This window comes from Alexandromys fortis, unplaced genomic scaffold, assembly GCF_014885135.2.
Source record: "Alexandromys fortis isolate MF-2015 unplaced genomic scaffold, M_Fortis_MF-2015_v1.1 scaffold_317, whole genome shotgun sequence".
NCBI classification, from domain to species: domain Eukaryota; kingdom Metazoa; phylum Chordata; class Mammalia; order Rodentia; family Cricetidae; genus Alexandromys; species Alexandromys fortis.
This window is the reverse complement of record NW_026068201.1, coordinates 110,228-122,665: the sequence shown is the minus strand read 5'-3', so window position 1 is coordinate 122,665 and position 12,438 is coordinate 110,228. Positions and strand designations below refer to the sequence as shown.

The 12,438-nt window shown below is 40.1% G+C and overlaps 1 protein-coding gene across 10 annotated transcripts in view; it reads left to right on the top strand.

The window, feature by feature from the left end:
• Positions 1-3,710, top strand: part of Arhgef9 (Cdc42 guanine nucleotide exchange factor 9) — a 304,200-nt gene extending 300,490 nt beyond the window's left edge. For 9 of the 10 annotated variants that reach the window (XM_050129946.1, XM_050129945.1, XM_050129937.1 and 6 more), the window contains 2 exons: positions 101-169; positions 3,476-3,710. In XM_050129946.1, the coding sequence (XP_049985903.1) occupies positions 101-169; positions 3,476-3,657 (251 nt within the window). In that variant the 3' untranslated portion in view covers positions 3,658-3,710. Of the gene's footprint in view, positions 1-100; positions 170-819; positions 882-3,475 lie in introns of all 10 variants that reach the window. The other variant, XM_050129943.1, reaches the window with a different exon arrangement.
• Positions 3,711-12,438: the final 8,728 nt, after the last annotated feature.

Genomic DNA, 12,438 nt, shown 5'->3' with positions numbered 1-12,438 from the left:
ATATTTGTCAGATAACTTTGGAAGGAAAGGTATACCCATTTTACAGTGCATAAAGGTGTCTCTTTTTCATAACAAAGTTCAATTTTCTTTTCTCTTGTAGGCTTTGAGATTTCTGAAAACCAGAAGAGGCAGGCTGCAATGACTGTGAGAAAAGCTTCTAAACAGAAAGGTATACTTGCCTTTGCTCCTTCAGAGCCACTCCCTGTCTGTTTGAGATTAGGAAACCATAGATTATATGTTTGCACATTCCTTGGCTCCTTTCCATACTGACATTTACTTGGGATAGTGTCCAGCTACCCAGGTATCTTTGACAACAGGTAACAAATGCTCTTAATGTTTTAATGCTTGGGACTAAATGGTGTGGGGTAGTCATAGCCATGTCTTTGGCTACATTAACAAAACAAAATCATTGTCTTTGTTTTTACTTGAAAAGAAGAAAACCTTTGTGAATAATTTAGAGAGAGGCAGGAGGTAGTGCATGTATTTAAGTTATTGAATAAACATAAATATACAGGGATATGTTTTCAACTTCCTTTCAGTTGTCTAGAATTGCTGACCTAGTCAGTAGCCCCAACCTAACGTGAAGCGCCTCATATTGAAACAAAATAGTTTCTCTCTGAGGCGTACACTGAAAATACCTTTGAAAATTTAAAATACAAGCAGAATCAACTTAAAGACGAAACAGCTTTTCTTTTCTTTTTTCATGAACCAGAACAAAACTAACGTGCTCAGTTGAGCCAAAAGAAGGAGCTACCTTCCACTTACTAGAGTGTCTACTTAGTTTTAAATTTCTTAATTTCTTTCATTTCATCCTTATAGTAACCCAAAGAAAATGGCACTAGTAGTCCCTGGTCCAGGTTAAGAAACTGAAAACATTCCAGGTAAAGTGATTTTTTAACCTAAGTCATCTTGATTCTGAGCCCACTGCTCTCTCCTCTTCATCTCAGGGTCCTGACGATGATGATGCATACCTCTTGTTTGCAAGAAGAGCTCATTTTATTGTCTCATCTCAATCACTGACAGCTGTTTTGACTCCTGGCAGTATTTTCACTGTTCCCAGGATTGGATGATCTTAACGAGACATCACTTTCCCCAGCCCTTTCCTTCTGCTCTCTCATTAGCGCTCATTAGTTCTGAAGGAATTCTAGAAATAGTGGAGGGGAAAACTGATTGCAAGGCTCTAGGGCAAATATTATTAGATAAGAAATTACTCTAGTGTCCCCTCCCTGTGCTATTTGTACATCACAGGATATTATCAACCATCTATTTTTCCGAGGGAAAGGTTATCTGGTTGATAGAAAGACCTTTTCAGTTTCCTTTTTTTAATGTTCTGCTGTCTTGGTTTTCAGAATTTGTATAGAACTTCTTGGGGTTAAGTGCTAATTCCTAAACATCAATGGAATTGAGTTTATCAATACAGAAGATGTCAGAATCATGAACACAACCTCTATCTTCATAGGCTTTAGGACCAGTTAAAAATCTGATTAATAATCTAGCATAACTAAAACAATCTTGAAAAGTAAGAATAAAATTTAATTAATTTATCTAATTTCAACACTCATTGTATAGGTACATCACCTGAGGGATTATTGATAGTTGAATGGGAAAGAAGTCTGAAATAGACCTACACACATAAGTCTGGCTTACTTTTGACAAGGACAGATGAGCAAGTCAGCAAAAAGAAAAAAAATTGTAACCTTTTCAACAAATAGTACTGAATTTGATTTCCATACCCAAAATAGAACTTTGATATAAGCCCACACCTAGTATAATAATTAAGTAGAAATTCACTGTGAAACTAAATATCAAACTATAGAGCCCTAAGAAAAAATGTAAAAAAAATAGTTAGGATCTAACGTAAAACAAAGGAGTTCATAGATTTGACATCAAAAGCTTGAAACAGAAGATGGAAAATAGAACTTGAGAAAGTAGGACTTCTTCCCTGGCATCTCTGTATTGTTTGTTGGCATACCATTTTATTTCTGGTACTTGCCACCTTTTAAAAATGGCTTCAGACACAAGCAAGGAACTCAGGACCACGAGGGGTGCACCCACACACTGAGACAATGGGATGTTCTATCAGGAACTCACCAAGGCCAGCTGGCCTGGGTCTGAAAAAGCCTGGGTTAAAACAGGTCTCACTGAACATAGCGGACAATGAGGACTACTGAGACCTCAAGAACAATGGCAATGGGTTTTTGATCCTACTGCACGTATTGGCTTTGTGGGAGCCTAGGCAGTTTGGATGCTCACCTTACTAGACCTGGATGGAGGTGGGTGGTCCTCGGACTTCCCACAGGGCAACGAACCCTGAGTGTTCTTTGGGCTGACGAGGGAGGGGGACTTGGTTGGAGGAGGGGGGGGAAATGGGAGGCAGTGGTGGGGAAGAGACAGAAATCTTAAATAAATAAATAAATAAATAAATAAATAAATAAATAAATAAATAAATGAAAATGGCTCCAGAACCTAACATGTGTCAATAGTTGACAATGGATTATCATTATAACTACTGTCAGGGTAGTTGGATTCCTTGAAACTTCCATTAATGTGAACTTTGTGGGGTGGTTGCAACTTCCCCCATTGAAGCTGTGTTCTGTAAAAGGTCACAGATTTCATTTTTCTTTTATTTCTATGAATCATGGCTTCTGATGATGAATTTCCCTTCTGCTTCAACTACTAATGTCAAGTTTCTATTAAATAGAGGTTTGTCATTGTCAACCCAAATCAAAACACTAAATCACTTGTGTCTTAAGCATTATGGAAAGTCCTGAAGTCAGTAGTTCTTAGCTAGGTTATTTTTGACACTTTCAGGGAGTATTGCAGAGGAAGAGAACTAAAGTCTAGAGATAAAAGGTGCTTATTGGGTTCTTCAGAGGAACAAGACTTAAATTGGGGATTATGGTCTCCTAGAAAGAATCCCTAACCAAGAAGTCAACAAAAGTTGGTTCTGGTTCTTGCTTTGTTTCTAGACGACCATGAGAACTTATGTATAATATTTCTCTCTGGTCCTTCGTTTTCTTGTCTATTAAATAAGTGATGATAACACTCCATATTTTTTTTTGGTGTTACCCGATAATATGGTGAAGGATGTGTTGTTGTAGAACTAGAGATACTACTGCAAATATGCTAGGGAAAGAAATAATTTGCACTACTGGTTGATTATCCTTTACCCAAAATGCTTGGGACCCAAAGTACCTCAGATTATAAAGTTTTTTTTAAATTTTGGAATGTTTGCATAGACATGTATTGATCGGATAGCTTTAATGTGGAAATCTTTAAAGGTTCAAAATATGAAACTGTTTGATTGCTGGCAAGTTTTGGGTTTCAGAGTATTTCAGTCTTGGGAGTTAGGGATATTGTATGTCACCAGGTAAAACTCTCAAAACTAGTATAGTGTGAGGGGTCATTGATTAATTTGAGAATGTACCTCGTACTAAATGCATACTCTTTCCTTTTCATCTCCTGTGTGTTCTAGGTGTCAACTCTGCCCGCTCAGTTCCTCCTTCTTACCCACCACCACAGGACCCGTTAAACCAGGGTCAGTACCTGGTTCCCGATGGCATCGCACAGTCTCAAGTCTTTGAGTTTGCTGAACCGAAGCGCAGTCAGTCACCATTCTGGCAAAACTTCAGTAGGTTAACCCCCTTCAAAAAATAATAGCTGTAGGAAGGCAGATAATTTTAAAATAAATAAAATTATATTTATAGATGGACCTTTTTTCGGAGAAGCACTGTTGAAAATTTATATATATATGTGTGTGTGTGTATGTGTGTGTGTGTGCATGTGTGTGTGTGTAGCACACACACTTACACACATAGACCTTTAAGTATTCATGTGTGTGTGGGCATGTGTGCACATATGCATGCACACATACATACATATACACACACAGAGAAGGACCAAAACCATTTTCTGTTGTTTTGGGAAATTGAAATCTGTAGTTGGTAAGAAGTACCACTGACTTCCAAACATGTGATCACTTCTTAAAATTTTTAGTTCTTAACCTTGTTCTCCTCCCCCTTTCTTTCAGAAATTGAATTTCTCTTTGTTCTTTTTCCTGTTAAGGTAACCTATTTGCTCCACTGGTTCACTGACCTGTCATTACTACCATAGAGTATTTGCATTGTTTTATTTCCCTTTCCTGAGGATACTGATGCTGATAACTTTTGCATTTAATTTATGTGGTGGATTTGGAATTTTATTTCTTACTCTGTCACTTTCCACGGAGAAGGGGAAGATTCCCATCTCCTGTCCCTCATGCAACCATATGCAAATGTTCCTGTAGCCCTGCGGTTATAATAACCAACAGCCTTTTCCCAGCATCCTGTGTCCACAGTTGTGCCAGTCTAGACATGCTCTGTTGTGCCCTGTGACTTATCTGCTTGGTATTTCTATTGCTTTCACTGTTTTAGGTATTGTGGAAGGATATAAAACCAAACAGAAATTAAGGAATAGAAGAATGTAATGAGCGTAGAGAAAGCTTCTGTTGGGGGGGGGGGGATATTTTTTATTTAGATGATTTCTTCTAGCACTGAGGATCCCCATGTAACAGCACTGCTAAGTCACTGAATGTTTTCATCTAAGGGTTATTTTGGACCCATTAGTCTCCTTTTAAAGCACCCTTTATTATGAGCCTCCTGTTCAGCCTGTCTTTTCCCTAGGTGGAAGGTTTAGCTAAACTGGAAGCCATGAAATTGAGACTCCTGGGGAAGAGATTTATCTCCATCCCCACAACACATAACTAATAGGTAGGTGGCAGGTGGGCCACTCTATATAGCAGTCATTTTAATGTTCTGGTCATCCCTGCTTCTATTTTTTCAGATTCTTAAGGCATCACAGTTAGAAGCTTATGAAGGGGTTCGAGACAAAATCTGCTTGACCAAGATCATTAGTTACCTTCAGATTAACCTGAAAAAGAGTTCAAGATTGATGATAACTTCATACAGGGAAAGATGGGGGACTATCAGGGAAAGAGACAGGCTTGATTCAAGATAATATACCTGTAATTACTACCGCGTAAATTATGAGAAACATTCCCAGTCATTAGCAGATTGCATGGATAATCTCTGTCTCCATTCTTGCCCTTACTCTGTCTTCTTGGTAGAGGATTGTGAGTATTGGCATAATTAAAGCCATTCTGGCACCCGAAGTAGGCCTTGTTGCTGACATACTCCCATCCCAGGACAACTGAGGTAAGTGATAAAGAAGCCTAGGGCTGCTTTACCTCTGCGAAATAAGATCGAGGCCGAACACTGAAGTTAATTCTTAGCAGGCCTTCCATTTGATCAGAGCTTTCCCCACAGAAATCAGAATCCCCATGAGTACAGAAGTATGCATTCTTCCTCGTCATGTAGCCCTTTGTGTGGATAGAGCTTGGATAGTGAGGATAAGATGATATAAAGAAGTGAGAAACCCACCCTAATCCAGGATCTGCAGATTGAGTCTGTCCTGGACCTCACAGGAAGACTTTGTCATGAAGGGGCCTAAGCTTACCAAGCAGCAGCCATAGCTGTATGAGGTCTTCAGTCAAGCTGGACTGGGTACCCCTTTGTGCTTCCTGACCTAGACTAAGCCCTACCCAGCTTGTGAATCCTTCCCCTTTAGAAAACAAATTACGAATTGATGAAGCTTCCATTTAAGTCAGACTTAACAGTTACCAAGGCTAGCTAGCAGGAGACCAGGGCTCGGGACTGGTCAGACATTGGACTGCACATGACAGAGCTACTTAAGCCCCATGGCAAGAAATCTGGTATCTAGCACCTAGATGACAATGTTCTCCCTTGGCAAACTGCAAGAGATTTCACTTCCTGTGCAGGCCTCCCTTAGTGTACCTTCTTTTCCTACTCCCTGCCCATCCTCAGTAGGTTTGGCCTTGGCAACTTTCTCCAGGGATTGGAGGCACCCCACGAGGAGTAGCTTTGAAATGTTGCTAGATCTGTGTTATTTTTGGCCAGACCCTATCATTCTCTTGCCCCTTCTAACATTCAAGGCTACGGGAGCAGGGGAATCACCTCTCATCATCCTGTTTCTCCATCCAGTCCACTGGCCTTGCAAGATGTAGTAATTTGTGAAGGCACTACTAATTCAGCTCTCCTTTGATTTGAATGCCCCACCCTACCCCCCACACTTATGGCTCAAAGTAGATCAGTGGCCAGTAGCCCAAAGGGAAACCCATAAATCACCTGGACTCAATATCTAAACCTGTTGTATCCCCACAGCCTTGTTATCCCCCCCAAAATTCTATAATTCTCCTATTTCTGCATGGTCCTGTATTCCCCTTTCCTTGACACAATGAGGCCTGAATTTTCTTTCCAAAAGGGTTTGGCCAGTTTGTTCTATGAGTTCTACTGCAGGGAGGTCCTAATACAGAAATACAGTTTTTCTCTCCTTCTCTCATCCTCTTTCTATGTGTATATCTTTAATTGATCTATTAAGGACAGCAACAAGAGAGTTCTAACAATTCTAGTATGAAGCCAACTAGTGCTATTTTAGTGCTTGGGGGTGGGCGGGCTGGGTGAATAGATGGGCACCAGTGACTTTGACTACCCCTGCTGCTCTGCATTCGCCAGCTGATTCTTTTCTTCTGTTATCTGACTGTTTGACCCTGTCAAACAAGTGTCAAAATTGTGTATTTGGAAATGTTTAATAACAACAAAAATGATGTTGTAATGACATAAAGCCTTATGAAAATATTTATGGAGTTCAATAAAAGAAGTAAAAAGACTCTCAGGCACAGCTGTGCCATTTGTGTGTGTGTGTGTGTTGTGTAGTGTGTATGTGTGTGGCCAATTGCAAAATAAAGGCAATTTGTGTGGTGTGAAGTTACTTGCTCCAGCTATTGTGAGTTGCTTATGCTGCTATTTCATTTCCCAAGCATTCCATGGGCTATTGGGAAACATTTTCTATCATTTCCGGAAGAGCAGAAGACAAGAACGGAGATCAAACCTGTAGCCATGAGCACTTAAAATGTTTTATAGATAGGACTGTCTTTTATTTTATCTGGTACTTTGCTAAAACCTAAGGGCCCATTTCTAATGTTGCTCATTTTCCTTGTATCTGCAGTTTTAATATCCATCCTGGGTATTTGTAGCAGCTCAACTTTTCATTTTTAATGTAGCCAAAGGCTGTAACACTTAGAAATCTCCCACTCCAGATTCCTTCTTAAAACTTGTGAGCGTATCTCCTTAAAAATAGACTTTCTTTAATTGTCCTTGCGTGGGTATAGGGATCTCACTATTTCCTTTGTTATTTATTGCCTGTGTGTACATATACTTTGTTTCCTACTAGGCCTGCACATAACACGTATTGTTGCCTGTCAGAGTCCACATGAGTAAGAATGTCTCACAGCCTTGCTCCAGAGTGATAGGACACTTAAGTTAGTAAGATTTTTATTTACTGAAAGGCTCTAGGCAATTTCTCAAAAATATCTCAAGCTTGAACTCTATTCGTGAGGCCTAGGAAGTACCCTCCTACACTTAACCATTTTAAAAGTGATAATTCAAAATTCCTTTTCTAACTTGCTTTTGTCCATATCTTTTGTCTTCTCTTTTATCCCCTTCTACTGTCACTACCCTGTCCCTTTTACCTGGGTCCTTCAACTCTGTCTATCCAAATCACCAAGATTTTGCCATTCTTTTTTCTGTATGACCAATTCCCAGCTTCCCCGGATTCCAGGATTAAATTGTAATTACTTTTGACAGAGTAAGTGGGCAATATCTGGTTTCAGTCTTCCTAGACTACCTTCTCAGAGCTTTAGAAGTGGGAAAACAAACAACAATGGGTTTATTAACCTGGATTTGACAGGTGAAGACAGAGGCTAAAAGTGACTGGCTAGGACTATGTACCCTCTGAAATTTCCTTGCCTCCCCTGAAACTGATTTAAGAGTCTCTTGTCTTAAGTTTTTGGTGGCTCAAGGGAAGGCAAGAATGTGGAATAAATCAACAAGTATATGAATATTATTCTGTGCAGTCATTAGTAGACCCATCTCTTAAATTTTTCATTACAAACAAAACCATCCACAGTTTGCAGATATTTTTGTCTCCAGAACCAAGAACTAGTGGGCAGAGAGCCAAGGTCTCCAGGGTGGACTTTGCTTTTCGTCACTCACTGTTTCAGTTATGCCACCGCTTTGCTTCTTAGCCCACTGGCTTTTGGACCATTAGGGCTTTCCTTATTCATATTCACCTACTCCCTGGCTCCCAGAGACATCTTCCTGACAAGGCTGTGGTACTTTTGAGGTAGATCTTGCTTTACTTGCCAACTCCAAATGTACAAAATAAGAGTGTCCTGTGTTGTGCTCCTTGAAGCCCTATCAACCGCAGAATAATATTTCTGCCTGACTCAATTTATTTATAACACAATTGATCAGACTTAAGAAGCAAACTGTTCTAGTTGTATATCATACTTAGCTCTTGTGACCTTCTCCAGTGGACTATTAGCATCATATAGATAATGGTGTCTCATCTATGTATAAGAAAGCAGAAAGAGGAATTGGCATAGAGTGGTCCCTTGTCTTTAGATGTTACTGCCACATTTACTCTACACCAAAAATTAGAGGCTTCCAAAAAATGTGTCATTTAAGGTAAGTTCCTGTCCCAGGCTACATCTCTCTCTGTAATAGCTATGGATCTCTCCAGTCCTGTCAGAGAGTTACACTATATTCAGTCCACATATCCTAAGTAGGCATTCTGGGACACGGGTTGGTAAGCTGCAATAAGGATATTAAAAAGATGTTAAAGTAACTGAAATATCTCAACCCCACAAATCATCCAGGGCTTACTGTTGATATATAAGGATGGACTAGGACTGTAGTGAATAAGAGCCTTAAGGTATTCATAGAACAAAGTAATTAACAGTGAAGAAAATCACTGTGTCATTAGAATCAGTTTGGCTGTACTGTGGTAACTGATAATCACAAATATGCCAGTGGCATAACATACAGGAGCTTATCTCTTGTTCATGAAAATTCTGCCATAGGTTCAGAGGGCTTCCCAGGGCAACTATGAGCTATGTCTCCATTGCAACACATGCTTTAATAATTTTCACAGTAAGAGATAACCCAAGCGTGTTTCTCAGCTCACTAACAAATTCTGGGCTTTGGCTTTCCAGTTACAGAGCAAAGGAACAAAAATGTTCACGTGGCTCATACAACTTCAAGGCAGCAGAGACAAAAGAACTAGATATTAATACTCATGAGAAATCTGTACCTAGTGTCTTCCATATCCCTGCCCTTCCTCTAACCCAAAGCTATCTGCCAACTCACAAACCTTTTTCCAGCACCATAGCCTAGGAGTCCTCTTTGTGAGCTACCCTTGCCCAGTAAGTCATTTCTTCTTTTTCCCATACTCCATTGCCCCCTGCCTGTGGCCATCTCCACACCCACAGACTGAGGTCCAGATTGTTGGTCTTCAAACCTGCTTTGTTCAGGAGCCAACTTTGACTGGTGAGACACTTCTTCCCTTTTCCATTTCTCCCTCTGCTTGCTGCCATCTCTGTGCCCACAAACCTAGCTTCAGACCTGTTGTTTGGGAGACTTCTTTGCCTGATTCAACTAAACAGCTCATCCACCAGCTTCACCTGTGTGTAGTTCAGGTAAATACAGCTCTTGCACTAGCCCAGTCTAAGAAAGGACTGATTAGCACATCAAAGACACTCCAAAGGACGGAGTACATACCCAGGTCAAATCTCAACAACAAAAATAACATAAATGGCTAAGAAAGCACGTGTACCATCACATTTATTAGTCCTATTAGAAGTATTATCTAATAAGCACTACCTAAATGAGCCCCCAGGACACAGAATTTTAATGAACAATTAGAATTTTCATCAAAGAATTCAAGGAATTAAAAATAAAACATTCACAAAAATGCCAAGAGAATAATAATAAACAATCGAGTAATGGCCAAGAGAATACAAATACACAGCTGAATGAAATGATGAAGACAATTAGGGATTTGAAACTGAATTCAATAAAAAAAATAAACATTGATGAGAACAGAAGCTGAAATGAAGATGAAATTGAAAATTATCTAAGCCGGAAGATGATCTTACATCCAGGAGTATATTGGCAACATAAATTTTACTTTGATGAGCCATTAAAATAAAAAAAAAGGAGGACACCAAGTGAAGTGTGAGAAGAGTTAGGGAAAGAAGTATGGGTTAGACAGTATCAAAATTCATTACATTCATGTATTAAATTATCAAAGAGTGAGCAAAAATACTTTTTAAAGCACTTAAATGTATATGGGATTTTATTGTAGTTCAATGCATAATCCCTCTCTATCACACTGTGAGTTCCATTATAGTATAATTGAACTGAAATCATGCAAAACTGCTACTCTTTTGTTACTACATATATTCAATAAGATGTGTCTTCTTAAACTTTATTTTAAATGACACGGGTTTTTATGCCACTTGATAGGCAAATACCATTGAGGTATAATAGGTCAGAAGCCTATGTGGAAATCACAAATTTAATTTTCATAATTAATCTGTGGGCTATAGTACATATCTTGTGTCAAGCACAGAGTGTTCTGGGTACCCAGGATGTGAATGTTAGAAAGGAGGAGGACCCACATCCTCTGCTCTGGAAAATGTTTTTCCTACTGTACTAAATTGATGCTAGAACATCAGTTTAAGGTGTTTTCAGTCTACCATGAAAGAAATTGAATTTATGGCTCCTACAATCCATTAAAGTGTTGTCTCAGAACATCATCAGAAACAACTCCTGTACCCATGCTCGTGCTGCATGGACCTCCAGGTCCCTTGGTCCTGCTCCAAACTCCGGCTCCCCTTCCATCCCCAGCCCTATACTGGAGTTTCCTGCTTCTCTTGCACTTTTCCTAACATCCTGGGTTCCAACCCTAGACACATTTCCTAATAATAGAGCTCAAGGCAGATGGAATACATATTCCGAGTCTCAGTTTCCTCATCTGTCCTATATGAATAACAACTATTTACTCCCCATCATTGGCTTTAAGGAGTAAATTTCTAGTCAAACACAGACAGCACTTTTACAAGAAGAGTCACAATATTCATAATTGTTCTAAGGTGAAAACATCAATGTCTCTTAACTCGTGAATAAATAAATAAAATGTGAATTGATACAACATGCCACTTGTCTTAGTTATGGTTTCCATGGCTGTAAAGAGACCATGACAACAGCAAAGCTCATAAAGGAAAACATTTAACTGGGTAGCTGACAGTTCAGAGGTTCAGCCTATTGTCATGGTGGGACATGGCAGCACGCAGGCAGATATGGTGCTGAAGAAGGAGTTGAGAGTTGCATCTTGCACAGGCAACAGGGATTAGTCTATCTCCCTGGGAGTAGCTTGAGCACAGGAGACCTCAAAATTCACCCCCACAGTGACACACTTCCTCCAACAAGGCCCCACCTACTCCAACAAAGCCACACCTCCTAATAGTTCAACTCCATTTGGGGGACATTTTCTTTTAAAACATCACATACCACTCTGTAGCCTAAGCCTTGGGGGGGGGGTTTACCAAAGGCTTGAACCCATATCATAATGTAAAAATGCATTCAGTCCAACTTCAAAAGTTCTATAGCAGTCTCAAACTTGTTTAAAAGTATAAAGTTCAATGAGCAAGGATGTCAGGACCACGGGGGGGTGCACCCACCCACTGAGACAGTGGGGCTGATCTATTGGGAGCTCACCAAGGCCAGCTGGACTGTGACTGAAAAAGCATGGGATAAAACCGGACTCTCTGATCATGGCGAGCGGACTGATGAGAAGCCAAGGTCAATGGCAAGGGGTTTTGATCCTACTTCATGATCTGGCTTGGTGGGAGCCTAGCCAGTTTGGATGTTCACCTTCCTAGACATGGACAGAGGGGGGAGGTCCTTGGACTTTCCACAGGGCAGGGAACCATGACTGCTCTTTGGATTGGAGAGGGAGGGGGAGAGGAGTGGGGGAGAGTGGGGGGAGGGGGAGAAGAGTGGGGGAGGGGAGGGAAATGGGAGGCTGGGAGGAGGCGGAAACTTTTTCCTATTCTCAATAAAAAAAAATTTAAAAAAAAGTATAAAGTTCAAAGTTTCTTCTCAGATTCATAAAATCTCTTCACTGTAATCCCCTGGAAAAATCAAAATAAAAAGGTAGATTACATACTTCCAACATATAATGGTATAGGATATACCTTATCATTCTAAAATGTATGGAAGGGAGCATAGTGAGGATATACTGGAACAAAACAAGATCAAAAACCACTGGGCAAACTCTAAACTGCATCTTCATATCTGATGTCAAAACGCTCTTCAGATCTCCAACTTCTCTCAGCTTTGTTGACTGCAACACATTTCTTTCTCATGGGTTGGTTCCACTCCCTGTTAGCATCTCTCCTCAGCAGTTATTCCATGACTCTGATATCTCCAACATCATGGGGTCTCCAAGTGAAGAAGGACGCTTAAAAGAAATCTTACA